General features: G+C 42.7%; 2 protein-coding genes across 2 annotated transcripts in view; one reads left to right on the top strand and one right to left on the bottom strand.

Annotated features, from left to right (window-relative positions):
• LOC117320399 overlaps positions 1 to 3,398 on the bottom strand; it is a 47,327-nt gene extending 43,929 nt beyond the window's left edge. Inside the window, exon 1 of the mRNA XM_033874998.1 lies at positions 2,933 to 3,398. The gene's annotated coding sequence lies outside the window, so the exon portion shown is untranslated. The remainder of the gene's footprint in view (positions 1 to 2,932) is intronic.
• Positions 3,399 to 14,626: 11,228 nt separating this feature from the next.
• LOC117320398 lies at positions 14,627 to 17,257 on the top strand. The gene has a single exon (XM_033874997.1). The coding sequence runs from the start codon at positions 14,627 to 14,629 to the stop codon at positions 17,255 to 17,257; it is 2,631 nt and encodes an 876-aa protein (XP_033730888.1).
• The last annotated feature ends 628 nt before the right edge of the window (positions 17,258 to 17,885 follow it).

Here is a 17,885-nt window from a genome sequence, read left to right as displayed (position 1 = left end):
CTATAGTAATTAAGATATGTTGACACCAGTTACCTAACAGCTATGGTCAGTAGTAAAACATACAAAGTCCTATTCTGTCTCAAAGTGTTTATCTTACAATTACTTTAATTGAGCCTGTTGAGTGACCACCTGTCAGCTGGAGGGTTCACAGGTAGATATGTGTCAACTCAATTAAGGCTAATCCAGTTTACCTGGCTGAGTAATAAAAACATCAAAGCATCTAAAATACAATAATTATATAAGATACTAATAAAACTGACTGCCAAGCTAATTCAAATGTCTAGTAATAAAATATAACAATATAAATTCCATAGTCTCATGTTGAAATATTCCTACAATTTACCTATACTTGAAATATCACTAATTATTAAAATGACCATTTTTGTACTATGATATATAGACTGTTAATTATACACCCCCCATTAAAAAAATAACAACATGTAAACACCTTTTAAAATTAACGATGTATTACATCAATTCGTATATCACCTGAAATTCTTATTGTTTGTCCCGATGTAACTGTCATTGTCTTAAGTTTCCAAATTCCAAATGATCGTACATGTCATATCCCGTCCATGATGACATGTGCACTGAATAATGGCATCACTATTCTACTGCCACATTTCATATGCTACTAACAACGTAAAAGGGCAGACGATACAACAAGATTTTCATATATAACGGGAAAGCGAATATATGGTCTCCACAGGGGATCGAACCTGCGACTCTCTGCTTACTGGTCCGACGCTCTATCGGCTGAGCTAAAGGGAAATCCCCCACTAGAAATCGCTATGTACACAATTTAAAACTAAAAATTGCCTCACTACTCACTTTTCAAACGTGTTCAACCCGAACGCACATTAACCCAGTTTTTATCCCCAACGAAGCCTCTCATTTTCATATAGCTTGCACTTGGAGTGGTTAACTGATGTAACAGAAAAGCAAGTAATGTGCCTCCACCGTCATCGAACCGCGACCACGGTTTTACTGGACAGTTGCTTTACCGACTGAGCTAAAGGGGACTAACGCGATGCTAGAAGGCAATCGTATCACTATAAACTATACTTACAATTAAAACTAGCGACGTTTATCTATATCTTTCATTTTATGCACGTGTAGGGGTTTGGTATTTGTTTTGTTTTTATTGAAGCAAGGGCATATATTAGCATATCAAAGTAAATGGTTGTAGCAACAAGAAGCAAAATCACTCGCTTTAACTATTATTTAAGATATATTATAAACATGAATGTTTTTATTTAAATCTGAAGGTGAGTGGGCTTCATTTTCCACATAAAGAACCAAATTACAAAGTCTGTTTTCTCCTGTGAATGTTTGGTATACTTAATGTCCTCACTGTATACTTATACCATGAGAACTATAATGTGGAAGTTTGTAATTGAACATCACATAGATTTTGGAAAGTTAGACTAATACAAACAGAATGGAAACTCCTCATTCACATAAATGCTTTGATACACACTGTACATTGTACAATGATAACTTATCCTTTCCTTTTTACGATGCCTTGTTAATCATAATATCCAGCAATTCAAGTTCAAGGTGTAAAGACATCGACACAGTAAAATATTTTTAAAATTATGAACTGTATTTTATTACATATGTATTTGAATACAAGTTTTGATAAGGTTTTATGACAAAAATTTGCAGCAACTACTGCAGTTAATACAGTCTATACACACTAAGAAAATACAGAAGATATTGAATTGGTTCCCTTAAATTATCACATATTTCAGACATATGGAAGACGAAAAACTCTTAAAATATATGCGCTGAGAAAGCGCAGGAATCCTTGGCATAATCTTTGATGTTGAATTCTTATGACGTCACGCTTAACGACAGCACCATTCTGAATGGGATGTTCAACTCAGTAATATTTCAGGGTTTTCGGTTGTAACCTGGAAAGTTGAGCTTATAATGTTGTTATCCAATGATAATACAATTGAAAACTGTTCTATATCATGCACATATGCAGCAAAATAAACCCTTATTCTACTCTCGCATCCAATATTTGATCAGCACCGAACGTGGGAAGGTCCTGATTTAGGAAACCAACGATATCATGATCTCAAGTCAATCAAATTCGCAAAATACATTTACCTCGTCAGACAATAGGAAAATTGAAATGGTAACTTTTAAGTGATTTGAACTATCTTTCAGTTACTTGTTTCGACAAGAGAGAAAAAATCATTAAGATCTCGTCGTGTAGGGAACGAGATTTCAAACATGGCCGCCTCTACTGGAGGTGCGAGACTTTTCCCGCGGGACACGATTTCAAAGTTGAAGGATATAGAATTTATTGGAAATATAGCTTATACATGTGTTGTCTTAAAGAGAGCTTCGCTCTCGCGCCCTTTGGGCGCGATGAGCTGCGCTCTTATTAGTATGTCTAACTTTTTTATTCTGAAAGTTTTTAGAAGAAATAATTACATGGACACATTTGGAGGTCACTTATTTAGTAGTAATCAGGTAATTATAGTGGTCAAGTGGTCAAGGGTCCCCTGGAGGTACAGTGATGTGGAAATCTAGAGTATCAAAGAGATTGGTTTGGTTTGGTTTATTTTGTTTAACGTCCTATTAACAGCTAAGGTCATTTACGGACGGCCTCCCGTGCATGCGACATGCATGCGTGTGGTGAGTGTGTATGTGTGTTTTGGGAAGCTGCGGTATGATCAAAGAGAGTTAAACATGTACACTGTACTGACACCAAGCAATGTGACTGAGTTTGAATGTTAAGTAGAACGACCCAGAAGTATAAGTGTGGTCTGAGGCCATGTAGAGTACATATGGTGTGTAGTTTGTCAGTCCTGTAAACATAATTAGCTACTTTGGAGTGATATTACACATTAGGTTCACAAGGCGGTAAAGTACAATACATTGTTACAACGAGGCTAACACCATATCAGATAATTACCTTACGTTAAATTAACACTTGGTCTTTGACTTGATGCTTCTAAATGTTATGACATTCTTGGGAAAGATTCACTGTTCCGATGACAAGCTCGATTGGCTTGTCTGTGCCACCTCGGCTGTTTTCTCTGTTATAAAAACCCATTACGTCATCGGAATTTCCATCTTTTTACTTCCTCTTTTGTTTTTCGTAAAATTACGATTGATTTCTCAGTAATTCCTTTTAATCACAGCATTGTCTTGACCATTGCCAGGTTGTATGACAAAAACTGTTTGAGGAGACAATTCTGTTAACCAGGACCAAATACAATTAAATGTAAAACAAACACTTAAAACGATGTAATCATACAAACTGTACCGCCCCCTCACTCACTCAGTCACTGGTCTCGGAATATATCATTATATGGACAGACATTATAAACTAGCCGTGTACTTTTATAACATCATTACAACAAGGATAACGACATAAAATAATTACCTGGTGTTATATCAACTTGACCTTTAACTTCGCCCTTCTCAAACTTTTGCAATTCTCAAGTAAAGACTGGTTCCATTGCGCTGTCTCCACCTTCGATGAGTAGGGTGATCATCGGGATTTCCACTTTTTATTACTTCCGCTTTCGTTTCTATCACAATTACCATTAATTTCGCGATGTTTCTTTCAAGTCACATCGATGTCTTGATTATTATCTGATTGTGAAACAAAAACATAACTTGACAGTTAATGAGACAATTCTGTCGCAAACGATCATAGCCTACTTCTCAGCAGACGACAACTCCGAACTCCGGGCTGGACTATTTACAGGATTCGGCATAGCAGGATCGGGCAGAAATGGACAGGAACTCGTAGTGCAGGATAGGTCTGAAATGAACAGGATCGAATCGGGCAGGATCGGGAAAGAATCGGGCCCTTTTAAAATTGTTTATTATTTGTTTTTATTGTAACTTGTATTCTTTAAATTATTACAACATAACTCAGTGGCGAAGGAAGTCGTCAATAAGTGTGTGTGTGTGTGTGTGTGTGTGTGGTGGTGGTGGTGGGGGGGGGGGGATATATTTTTTAACTTAAATTTTATACACTAAACAAATCGTCCGCAAAATCAGCCAATACTTATCATTTCAACATCCCCATGATATTTTATGTAGTACAAAATAAGTTAGTTACGCAAATCAGGATATATTATTTAAAGTAAAACATGAATTACCAGGCCTGGATCCAGAATATTCCTTTTAACAGCCAGGGTCATATAGTGGCAAATTTGCACAAATATGCAACACTGTACAGTTTGTCATCATTCTGTTAACTTATTTTGTAATGAAAATATAATATAAAGATGAATTTTGAAAGAAAAGAAAACTAATGTTAGAATAAGTAGCCTCTTAATGTCCCGGTTAGCTCAGTTGGTTGAGTCGAAGTGTTCCACCGTGGAGGCCGGGTTTCAATTCCCGGCAGCTTCTTTTTTATATATGTATACAATTATAATTTGTTCTATCCAGGAACTGTGAATCTGTGTCTGAAGTTAACATTTTTTATGAATTAATGTCCACCCCACCTGAGGTGTTATGCAATGTAATACACATGTCAAAGTAGTCCACACAGGTGTCCAAACACCCACCCCAGGCTATGGTTCCGCTAGAGTAGTCACAAGTCCGGTACATGTACATCTGTACACTAATTTTTTTTACCTGTATATCACCGAGGTTATCTGCTGGTGTAACCCAGACACTGTTTAGTTTTAGTTGTCATGGTGATTAAATATTTCTGTAGACTTGCCATATATTAAGCAAATCATTTTTGACGCTGCACGACAAGACATGTTCGCAATATTGGAGAATTCCTCAAAATGTAATTTGTATAGACTTGTAGTAGATGATATATCATGATCACTACAACATTATTTAAGTAAATATATAACAAAACGCAATAGAATTGCTTTTGTTGTGAAATCGAGTGGTGTAACATGGCAGGATTGAGTGATCGTATCTGCATGACGATATTGTCAGACAGAACAGAAACGACAGGAATCAACGTCTGTATTGCTCTGAGGTCTAACCGATATAACTGAGGGCTAAAACATAGGTAATATAAAGTTACGAGGCCTTCCGGAGGATAACTACCCGGAATCCTTGGAACCGTACGTAAATACAATGCTGTTTCACAACATTCCTCCCCGTTTACTAAGAGTGCGATACGTTATAAAAGACAAAAGGTCAAAATGAATTCTATACAATAAAACTTGCACTCTGAGGAGGCTACTGAGAGGTGACCATAGCAGATGATAACATCGTGTCGTTTTTAAAGTGTATATAAAAACTATGATTCATCATAGCTAAACTCTTAAAAAAATCAAAGTACTGAAAGTACTGAGGGAGGCGTTAATCAGATGAAAAGGTGATATTTGAAACAAAGCAAAGAAGAATGATTAAACTGATATCAACATGATTGTCGATAGATACATGCAAGAGTGAGGTTTTAAGTACTTAAACGTTTCTTCTCAAGAGTTTAAAGCCAATTAGATGAGATGGTTTTCAATCCTGATGGACACACAGTGTAATGGTTTAACTGTCTTGATGTACACAATGGTTTTAACCATATTGAAGTTTCAAACAAACTTCTACTAAAGTATTTAAACATATCCACTTAAATCTTTAAAGTCAACACTTTTAGTTAGGTTGTTGTCTAACATTTCTACTTATTGTTTAAACAAGCTTCCACTTAAATAGTTAAACATTTCTACATAAGTGTTTCAAACAAATTTCTGTTTTAGTAGTTAACATTCATACTTAGGTGTTTAAACCGCCCTGATGAACATAATGCTTTTAACCATCCTGATGACAGTCTTAACTGTCCAATGTAAGCTTCAAACTTCCACTTGTCCAGTTCACAGAGACTAGTACTATTGAATTGCATTATCAAAGACTATTATACTGATCTACAAACAACTGTCAATTATACGGTTGTGTATTATAATAGTATTGGTATTCACATGGTTCTATTAATATTGTTTAACATGATAGTTATTTTTTAATAAACATTTACAATGTATTTTTACATTTAAGAATTAATCTGTGCACTTAAGTATACATGTAATTCAATTAGAAACAGAAATAACAAGAACACATATAATTGTTGATATGTTGAATACATGACAGCACCTAGTCATAGTTACAACTTTTGAGTATGAATTAAATGAACAATGGAAATACCAAATACAAACAATGTTCTTTCAACGAAAAAATAGAGCTATACAATTATAATTATGATGATTTAATTATATTGTGTTTTCTGTATTATGAACCGCCTGTCAAAGGATCATATTTTGTTAATCCTGTACATACTGTATTATAATAACATTGTCAGCATAAATGTGTGTGTATATATATATATATGTGTTCCATCTCTACAATGTGAGAAGTTTTACAGTTTTGAACAATACCTTTGACAGACACATTGTACGCTGAATGTCTGCATACATAACAGGATTTAGCTTCCGACATAAATTCAAATGTTCTAAAACGTTTTCGAGAGTTGGCTAAAACATTTTTGTCCATTTGTTAGCCCGCCATCATCAGATTATTTATCTAACAATCATTTTTTTGTGACGTTGGTCCTTCCCTGCCCCCTGTGATAAATATTATAAACAGAGCACATGCTTAATGAAATTTAAATCACTGCATCCGCTAGGGTCGGAAGCCGGGGGCTCTGGCTAACTAGTCTTACACTCAACCAATTCAGCTAAAGAGAAGATCTCTCTAGCTGAGTGGTATATTTATTTATTCATTCATTCATTCATTCATTTACTTTTAGCATCTGTACACCACCTAAGATGTTTCCTAATTAGTCATAATAGGCCCTTGGTGAATTACGTATCGGCCAAGGGGGATCATTTTTACAACATTACAATATTTTTTTTGTTTATACCTACTATATTTGTTTAATTGTTCCATATTCTATGTCTATATTAGTGGTGTTCCGATTAATCGAGTTCGTCGAGTATCACTTGTTTGAGAAGTTTGATCAATTAATCGAGTAAGAAATCTGTAATCGAGTTTCGTCGTAAGTGCCCTACATCAGGTTTTATGAAAATATATTAGCCGGATTTCAGATAAACATACGCAAATTCAGCTTGACAATGTCTACAACACAGTCGCTTGCGGGAAATGGTTATGCTTGTATCATACAAAATCAAGCGTCACATTAACTTGTACAGTGTAGTAAAAATACAGGGAATGCAAACGTACCGATGACCAAGATTTCTTTTGTGAGAACATAAGGGTCTAGCTATGTAAGCAATGTTAACGTATACGATCTTTCTTCATGGTAAACGCACATGGTCTGTTTTATGGAAACATTTTGTTTTTTAATGAAAACAAGAAGCAGAAGGTCCGTTGAGTATACTGATACTTTAAATACGACGAAAACTATTTGTAAAATGTGCAGAAAGTCGTATTCCTTCAATGGTAAGTCACAGTTCTACTTTTGGTTTCAAAGTATATTAGACTTTTGATAACGGATGGATTAAAGCATTTTACGGCCCGTGCAAAAAATTTCAATTAGCTAAATACTCCAATAAACAATCCTTTTGTTGCTTTTTCACGTGTTGAATAAAGTTACTAAAAAAAAACAATTTTGGTTCATTTTTATCCATGTAATGAACAAATGAACACACAGGAAGATAGTATACATGTAGGTGTAGTGAAAACGGACTCAAGCGCGCCGGTGACACGGGTCAGCGAGCGCGAGCGGCTCACGTGCGCACTGAAAAAGAAGAGACTAGAAATTAGACAACGCAATCTACACCACGAGGTAAATTCGTAAACAGAAAAGCTTATCTAGCAAGACATCCCGGTAAAACGGTGCATACGTCGCTGGAACCCCCCTACCCACGGTTAACCCCGGTATAGGAAGTAGGGAACTGACCACCTGTAACAAGGTAAACGGTAAGCTGCCCTCGTGAACCACGCGTTGACACTTCAATGGCGACGAGGTAAAACTCGACTGACGGGGCCACTCTCCATCTCGGAAGTTCTGTCAGCAGGCGTGCAGGATTAGAAACCCTGTCATACGCTAAGTTTAATTGTTGTGATTTTAGTATTGGATTTGTATATCTTTTAAGAACTTTGGGGATAGTTTTTATAACCCTATCACTATTTTTTGTTTGTTTCTTCAGCGAACTTTGTCGATATTTTTTTTTTTTAGGGGTAGCTGCGTGCGCCACGTATGTGACGTCATATCCCCTGCAGCATTGTCTTCCGGTTTTTCGGCAGATATGTAAACAAACATCCCCACGTGTTTCTAAATTGATACTTAGGTTTGATTTGTTGGTTTAATATATCAACCTGATTTTGTGAGCAGCTCTCATCGGAAGACACTGTGTGTTACATTGTTTGTGTGTTCATTTATTAATTTTGTGGCCGGTTGCTGGCTAGAATTTTGATACATCATTTCAATACACAGGTGTCAACTGTGTGTTACATTGTTTGTGTGTTCATTTATTAATTTTGTAGCCGGTTGCTGGCTAGAATTTTGATACATTATTTTAATACACAGGTGTCAACTGTGTGTTACATTGTTGACCGGTCTCGGTTTACAATTTATGTACCAAGATAATATCTTACCAAGATTTAATATTGTTTTCCGGTTTTCGGAGATATTTAATGTTGACCCAATTACATGTCCAGGTTCTTGGATATGTGTTATGTTGATGCTGTTATAATTATTTGGGGATTTAATTCATTTCTACTTGCCTCACGTCTGCATCTCCAATAATATTAAGATTCCCAGCTGCATTTACGTTTCCTTCAGTACCTTACCTTATTTGCCCTGGTCCAGCAAATATGGCTCTTAAGATCAATTGGTGTAAGGAACGTGAATTACTTTCATTGCCGGATGTTGGAAAGAAAGTAGCTGCCAATATCATGGACTACCGGTATACATACGGTAATATTACCAGCCATAATATTGGGGATATACCTAGAATCCGTCTCACGGACAGGTTAATGGAAGCGATTGATTTGGCCCCCAATCCACATTTGTCCAATGACCAGGATTCAGGTCAACCATCAAGTAATGTAGGGAGGGATCCGTGCAAGACTGTTGAGCAGCAGCCTGCAGACCAAGCGGCATGTACTCAGGAAGCTATTAAGGAAGTGCTTCGGCTGATAGAGGAACGACAAGGTGCCCTCTTACCTGAGTCATTCCGAGCGCAGGGAGCTAGTGCTCAACCGGATTACAGGAAGTCAGAGGAGGAATGTGTTACTCCACGCCGGTCAATGAGGAAAACTGAGCCCAAACATAGGTACGGTACACGGTCCCGAGGTCGCCTTAGTGAGGATTCAGATGAGGACTATGCCCACACCCGGCGAAGGCGTGGCAGGCAATCCCGACCCCCAAGTAAACACCGTAAATACTTTCGCGATGAGGAAAGTGACGACGATTTGTCATTTACTGCCCCATTACGAAGCAGCAAGGGGAGACCACCCATCCTGCCCAAACATCTGGAGTTTGATGGTCGGTCAAACTGGTCCCTTTTTAAGCAAAAATTTACACGGTATGCTGATGCGGCGGGCTGGACGATTGAGGAACGAAGAGATGCCTTATGCTGGGGGTTGACAGGGAAGGCTGGTGATTTCTACCACCTGTTGACGGAGATGAATTCCTCAATGTCCTATCGCAAACTGATTGCTGAGTTCGACAAGCGCTTCCAGGCCTCAGAGCTTCAGGAAACTTTGCAAGCCAAGTTTCAAATGGCTAACCAGGACCTGGATGAGACACTGCACGATTGGGCAGACCGGGTACTCGGTCTAGCTGTCAAGGCTTACAAGGACTTACCAGAATCCTGGATTAGGAAGCATGCCATAATGCGGTTTTGTCTGGGCTGTAAGGAGAGGGAAGCCGGAAAGCATGCCTGCATGCAAAAACACAAAACCCTTGAAGATGCTATTGAAGAGATCGAGTGGTATAGGTGTATCCATCATCCACAAGATTCTAAAAAGAAGTCCCGCTCGGAAGCACTACCAATATATAGGACGCAGCATTATGAAGACTCGTCAGGGTCATCGGATGAGGAAATAGATGTACGGGAGGTGCGCCGGTTTGCGGGTGCACCACGTAAGGAGAAGAGGACTCCCTCACAGACAAAAACGCCTCCGATCTCTTCCATCTTGAAGAAATCAAGCAATTCTCCTACGCTGGAGCAGAGGGTAGCTTCTTTGGAGGGAGGTGTTTCATCCTTGCAGTCTCAACTATCCCAGCTCACCCTCAGGATGGATGCACAAAACAAGGACATTGGAAGCAAGTTTGACATGCTTCTCACGGAATTCAAATCCCGGGGACGGAGTCGTAGCCCATCACCTAAGCATAGCAATTGCTTCAAGTGCAATCAACCTGGGCATTATATGCGAGACTGTCCAGAGGCTAAGAAGGAGGTTACCTTTAAAGAGGAGGGATCTTTAAACATTGTGGGGTTGGAGAAGAAGGACGATTCCTCAACCCAATAAAGCACCAAAGTCCTTCCAGCACTGTCCCAACTCAACAGCCAGATACAACAGTCTCTTGGGCTCAGGAGAATCTACCCATACAAGGGGTGCAGTCCATGGAGTCAGCTGTCTCATCGGATAAAGAGGACAACGGCAGAGATGAAGATTTGGATGTCATGAGAATAAACAAGGTTAAGTCCAATTCCCTGTACCATACCACAGTGCGGGTAGGAAATGTGACGGTGGATGCTATTGTGGATACAGCAGCAGAGTCAACCATCCTTTCAGACAGGATTTATCAAATGATGGACCCCAAGCCTCCAACACTGTGCAAAATGAAATTCCTCACGGCAGCGCGGGATATGTCTATGACAGGACTTAAGATAGGACCGGTAAAACTCCAGATTGGGGCTTCTGTGTATAATGAGGTCATTCACGTTGCTCCTATTGAGGATGATATGCTCCTAGGGTTTGACTTTCTAATTCGTCAAGGAGCTCATATTGACATGGAGAATCATTTGTTAAAGGTTGGTTCCACCACTACCTCTCTCAGGGTTGGTAACAGCGAGGGTTTACCCAGAGTGAGTAGGGTCTCTGTAGCAAAGAGACGTATGATACCCCCACGTTCAGTGGCACGGATAAAATGCCAGCTGGATAAGGTCCTCCCAGATTATGTTGTGGAGGCAGAGGAAAATCCCCGATGGGTTATTCCCAGGTCAGTGCACCGGAGCTCGGATAGCCCAACAATCTGTGTGGTTAACTTCTCGGATAAATTTACTGTGCTCAAGAAGGGTAAAGTAGTCGGAATGGCTACAGGAGTAGATATTCTCCCGGAATATGACGCGGAGAAACCCACTCTGGACATTAGTGAGGTGGAGGACCCTAAAGGCCATGATGACAAAGCAATTCCGGAGCATGTGAAGGATATGTTGACCCGGTCGCGGGAAAACTTATCTGAGGAGCAATGTCAGAAATTGACATCGGTAATCTGCGAGTTCCAGGATGTGTTCGCTTCCCACATGTTCGACATAGGGACCTTTAAGGAAATTGAACATCGAATCGATACCCAGGGAGCACCGTCGGTGAAACAGCGGATGAGGAGGACCCCTATCCACTTTGTGAAAGAGGAGGAGGAGGAGTTAAACAAGATGCTGCAGGCAGGGGTTATCCAACCATCTGTCTCTGAATGGGCGTCAGCTCCAGTCTTAGTCCGGAAACGTGATGGGTCGGTTCGGTATTGCATCGACTACAGAGCTCTAAATAATTTGACGTTGAAAGATGTATACCCTTTGCCTCTAGTTGAAGACTGTGTGGATACACTATCCGGAAATCGGTGGTTCTCCAAGCTCGATGCAGTATGGGGCTATTGGCAAGTGAAAATTGCAGAGGAAGACCGAAAGAAAACTGCCTTTATTACCAAATATGGACTGTTTGAATTTGTGAAGATGCCATTCGGTCTATGTAACTCACCAGCAACTTTCTCTAGAGTCATCAACTTAGTGCTGTGTGGCCTTAATTGGAAGACTGCCCTGGCCTTTCTAGATGACATAGTGATTCTAGGCAAAGATTTCGGAGATCATCTTAAGAATTTGGTAGAGGCTTTGAGCAGGTTCCGGTATTACGGAATAAAACTCAAACCCAAGAAGTGTGTCTTCTGTCAGAGAAAGGTGGAATTTCTTGGCCGGATTGTTGGGGAGGACACCTTAGCCATGTCTGAGAGCGACATAGAGGCCATTAAGAACTGGCCAGTACCCTCTACTACCAAAGAAGTAGAGAGATTTCTGGGTTTGGCGAATTACCACCGGTTGTTTATACAGAGTTTCGCAGCGGTTGCTATTCCCTTGTATAACATAACGGGAAAGAAGCCTTTCAGATGGGAGAGGGAACAACAGCAGGCATTCGAGACGCTAAAGGCTAAGCTAATGCAACCACCAGTACTAGCCTTGCCCAACCAGAATGATGATTTCGTATTGGATACCGATGCATCGGACGAGGCTATAGGAGGGGAACTTCTGCAAATAGTAGATGGGGAGGAAAGAGTGATAGCATATGCCAGCTTTGCTTTAACCCCGGAACAGAAGCGGTACTGTACTACACGGAAAGAGCTGCTGGCCATTGTCCGGTTAACACGGCAATTTCGACATTACCTCTTAGGCAGACCTTTTAAGGTAAGAACCGATCATACTAGTCTTACTTGGCTGTTACGGTTTAAGCAGCCTCAGGGTCAGTTGGCACGATGGATAGAGGAGTTGAGCCAGTACAACATGGTTCTGGAACACAGAAAAGGTAGTTTGCACACAAATGCAGATGCATTGTCCAGGATGTCTGCAGAGGTCAGCCATTACATCCATGGGTCCCGGCTTGAGGATCTGCCTTGTGGTGGTTGCCTTTATTGCCAACGAGCTCATGATCGATGGGGCGAATTTATAGAAAATGTGGATGATGTGGTCCCCATTGCAGCAAAGGGTCCGGTAAATCAAGGCCAGGAAAAGATTTCCCCGTCAAAGACCTGGGACCCTGGTGGAACAGAAGATAAAACTCCCATATACATTGAGGTGTGCTCACGGTTGTGTCAGGTGCACACACTGACCGAAGAGGGGGAGGTGGTGTCCTTTGTGCAATCCGCGGAGGATAGAGAGATGTGCTGGGGTTTTTCCCGAGAGGAAATCAGACGGGAACAAAGCACGGATCCTGATTTGACGCTGGTGCTGAATTGGATCCTAAAACAGGCGACACCGGCTAACGAAGAGCTATTTCTTTCGAGCCCTGCGTCCAAGTTTTATTGGATAAACAAGGAACGATTGAGAGTGAGGGAAGACATCTTATTTTTGAAAGAAAAGGATTGCGGGATCCAGAAGCTTGTAGTGCCAAAAGGTCTGCGGGGTACTGTGCTGCATCTTCACCATGATCTGCCATCTGCCGGGCACCAAGGTATCACACGGACACGAGAAAGAGTGAAGGAGAAGTTCGCCTGGTATGGTCTTAGTCAGGATGTTGAGAGGTTTGTTACTACCTGTGAGGTCTGTAATAGGAGTAAGAAGCCAAATCGACATGGCCGATATCCTCTAGTGAGACACCATGCGGGAGCTCCGATGGAAAGGGTTCATATCGACTTCCTGGGGCCGTTACCAAGAACAGAAAATGGGAACGAGAACATTTTGATGATGGTGGACCAGTTTACGAAATGGGTGGAAATTATTCCTACGTCCTCTCAGACAGCTGAAGTCACAGCCAAAGCGGCGGTAAACTCTTTCTTCTCAAGGTTTGGGATGCCATTCCAGTTGTTTTCTGACCAAGGACGAAATTTCGAAAGTGATCTTTTTACTGCCATATGCGATATTCTGCGCATCCATAAGGCCCGAACCACTCCATATCGACCATCCTCCAACGGACAAGTCGAACGTTACAATCGGACTCTGATGGACGCAGTCAGGTGTTTCGTTGGTAACCGACAAAAAGACTGGGACGTCTTACTTCCTCAGCTTGCGGGAGCAATGAGATCGACAGTAAACCGGAGCACGGGGCAGACACCAAATATGATGATGTTGGGCAGGGAGGTTAATCTCCCAGCAGATCTTATGTTCGAGTCCTGTAATACTCCCCTTCAACAGGGGGTTGCACCCTATATTCATCGATTAGTAGGCGCTTTGCAGGAAGCTCATCATATAGCTAGACAGAAATTGAAGGAGACACAGCGCCGGATGAAGAGGAACTATGACCTCAGGGTATTGAAGCGGTCTTATCAGAAAGGAGATATTGTCTACATCCTGGATAGTGGGGCAACTAAAGGCAGATGCAAGAAGTTGTGCCCTCCCTGGAAAGGGCCCGGTATAATTGTGGAAAAGATCACACCATACTTGTTTCGGGTTCAGCTTAACAACAAGGTCTTGGTCTTAAACCACGATAAGCTCAAGCCTTGCAGGGACCGCCAAATGCCTGCATGGATAAACAATTTCACATCCAATCTTCTGGTGGGTAACGAGGCAGAGGGTGAAGTTGATACGGAGGCAGATGATGAGGCTTATTGTATTTGTAGAAAGCCATGGAATGGTCAATTTATGATACAGTGCGACTACTGCGGGGAATGGTACCATGGGTCATGCATCAATATAGCCCCTTCCGATGCCCTGGATATTGACCGGTTCAAGTGTTCTTCTTGTAAGAACAATGTGGTCACTCAAGCATAGTTTCTCTCTTTCTGTTCTTCACAGGTGAAGGCATGGCGTACGGAGGCAGATGGACTGAGGTGATGTCTAAACACCTCAAGACAGTAGAGGATGCCACCCGAAAAGGTGACACCCTGGACCCTCGAGATGTCATGAGCCACCTGTATAGGACCAACATCTCCGATCGTAGGATGAAGGAAGCGGTAATGGGGCAGGTCAAGATCGCCATCAAGAAAGGCAGGCGGGGTTGGCTAAGGCGCATGGCAGAGGAGGCTCGCAGCGCTGGATTGTTTACAGACGAATGGATTGAAGGTAACATCTTCAAATTACAGGGTCGCCATCATCGTCGTGACAATCGCCGAGAATCCATCGCGGAGCAGGCGGTGTTCGAGCCTGTGAGGGACTATCGGCTTCAACAGGACCCGACACTCCCAAAATATGTTGAAGAGGTTAGCGCTCAAGATGGCCCGACTAGGTTGGATCAGCGCTCCTACAGAGATGCCTTAATGGACTGCCCTAGAGAAGAGAAGAGATCGTCTCCGGAAAAGTATTCGTCGGACGTGTCCAATCATTCGGGAGGGGAATACCAGGAGGAGTTGGCCGGCGAATCTTCAAGGGAGGACCTTTATGTTGACAATCAGTCAACAACCGGTGAGGGTCAGGATTCCCAGTTACGGGGAGGAAGCTCGGAAGGCAAGGATTCCCGGTTCTCGGGAAACACAGACACGCAACGTGTCGTTGTATTAATGCCTGCAGAGAGGGACATGCCGGATCAGGGCAAGTCGCAGAGGGGTAGCCCCCGTTATCAGCGACAGTCTAGCTCACGGCTGAGGGGCTCGGATTCGAGCAGGGGGAGGAGTATGGCACGTTTCTCACAAAAACGGAGACCCTCCCCGAGGAGTTATCAACGGAACAAAGGAACCTATTCTACAAGAGAGGCAAGGTCTCCGACCCCACGTATACAGAGTACGAGGGGAGCCGGACCAAAGGTTCATTCAGTCCGGGTACGGACAGATCATCAGCAAAGTTCGGGGGTTGGACAAGTACCAGTACGAACTAGGGAAATATGGAATTCGTCTTATTCCCGTAAGAAGGAGTCTTCCAAGCCGGAAGAACAGCCCACTCCAACAAGGCACCGGAAACGGAAAGCTAAGTTGCAAGGTCAGGAGGGTCAGCCACCTGAGAAGAAGTCTCACAGAGGTCATCGGAAGGGGGAGATTTGCAAGATAGGCGGTTGTGGCAAGGAAACTTGGTATCCCAAGCGTCATCTAGTCGAGGCTCACCTCCCCAATGTCTTAGAAGAGCGTCATCCGTTGACAGTGGACCTACACCGGACCCGGTATTCGTGTCTGGCCATGTTTGCTGTATGCACTGTGGGGCCAACAGCAGGGCTGCAAGACCTCTGTGATTGGATCAACCGATACAGGTTCATTGAGCCAGGTTGGAAGATCACCGATAGACAGAGGGAGTTGATGGTAGGACTGTGTGAGGAGCAAGGCTGGGAAGTTCCACAGGATTTCAGCTTGTCCCCAATAAACTCTCCCGCTGCACTCCTGCATTGGAGGTGCCTGAAAGCTATTGCCAATCAGATAGCTAGGGGGACGATGAACGAGCTGAGGGAAAGGTTCACCTTTACCTCTGAACAGGTTCTTGTGGAGCCGGAAGCTGAGGTCCAGGATACGGCTGGTGTCGACGTGAAGGATCCGATAGAGGCCATGGAGACGTCATCAGGACTTCGGGTATCCACCGGTAGATCGGCAGAGGACCCGGGGTTAGAGCATCAGAATCCTGCTGGGGATTCGTTGGAGGACATATCAGTACCAGAGTCCAAGCGAATGGAGGAGTCCAAACCGGTGATGAGCGCTTTCGATAGCCATTTCCATCTGGATAGGATACGAAGGTACCTGAAGCTTCACCATGATGCGTCAGTGCATGATGTACTAGCAGCGGTGCCAACAACACCAGGGGAGTACCAGCTAGAAGTCTCGGGAGGTGTCGCGGTATACTGCGACCCCGAAACCTACCCATCAGTCGACGAAATATCTCGATTAGTGGAGGAAGGCTTTAAGGCGGTGATTGGAGTCCATCCTAAGCACTGCATTTCCAAGGTTGACAAACAACGCCTGGTGGACTTGCTGGTGGTACCTGGAGTGGCTGGACTCGGTGAGGTCGGTCTCGATCACACCTGTCGGCCTGATACTTGGTATCCTCAGGAGCAGCTACTCAAGGATCTCCTGTCCTATCTGTGTCCAGGCATGGTACTGGTGCTGCACATCAGGGGAATGAAGAGGGATGCTGCAGGAGTGGAGGCCTTCATGCGCTGCCTGGATATCCTGCAATTGCAGGGAGTATCATCACGCCAGAAGATTCAACTCCACTGTTTCTCCGGTACAGCGAGAGTAGTGGAAAGTTGGTTGGAAGTCTATCCAAACACCTACTTTAGTGTGTCGGGCCTGGTGTTTCACTTCAATGATGCCCAGAGAAAGGCTATCAAGTCAATTCCCCTAGATCGGCTCCTTTTAGAGACAGATGCCCCTTACTTTCCGGTAAGTGCGGAAAGTTCGTGCAGTGCCCCCCACTTAATTGATATCACAGCCAGGAAAGTGGCAGAGATACGGGGAGGCATTACCGTCAGAGAGGTCCTTGGAGCCACAGAGGAGAACGCCCGGACCTTCTTCTGTTAAGCTTGAGTGTGGACCGGTAGCAGGGCCCCCATCTTGATTAGGCCATGCCGGTGTGAGGGTTAGTGCCCGTTCGGAGATGGCTATGGACTTTCCCAAAAAGAAAACGGGGGGGAATGTAGTGAAAACGGACTCAAGCGCGCCGGTGACACGGGTCAGCGAGCGCGAGCGGCTCACGTGCGCACTGAAAAAGAAGAGACTAGAAATTAGACAACGCAATCTACACCACGAGGTAAATTCGTAAACAGAAAAGCTTATCTAGCAAGACATCCCGGTAAAACGGTGCATACGTCGCTGGAACCCCCCTACCCACGGTTAACCCCGGTATAGGAAGTAGGGAACTGACCACCTGTAACAAGGTAAACGGTAAGCTGCCCTCGTGAACCACGCGTTGACACTTCATAGGTATAAAAATAGTATACATAGGTATAAGAGTTTATTAGTTACTGAAATTGTTGTTGAAAGCATTTCACAAAATATCGAGACATAAATTTATAAAAAAAATACATTTGGAAATTAATCGATTATAATCGATCATCGATTGGTTACACACAAGTGATGATCGATCACAAAAAATCAACCGATTCCCAACACTAGTCTATATGTGATCGTATGTAATTTACATGTGTCG

Source organism: Pecten maximus, unplaced genomic scaffold, assembly GCF_902652985.1.
Source record: "Pecten maximus unplaced genomic scaffold, xPecMax1.1, whole genome shotgun sequence".
Lineage (NCBI taxonomy): Eukaryota > Metazoa > Mollusca > Bivalvia > Pectinida > Pectinidae > Pecten > Pecten maximus.
This window is presented reverse-complemented; position numbering and strand designations above follow the sequence as displayed.

Coding starts and splice junctions, on each gene's coding strand:
- LOC117320398 (XM_033874997.1), top strand. CDS start 14,627: ATGGCGTACGGAGGCAGATGGACTGAGGTGATGTCTAAACACCTCAAG.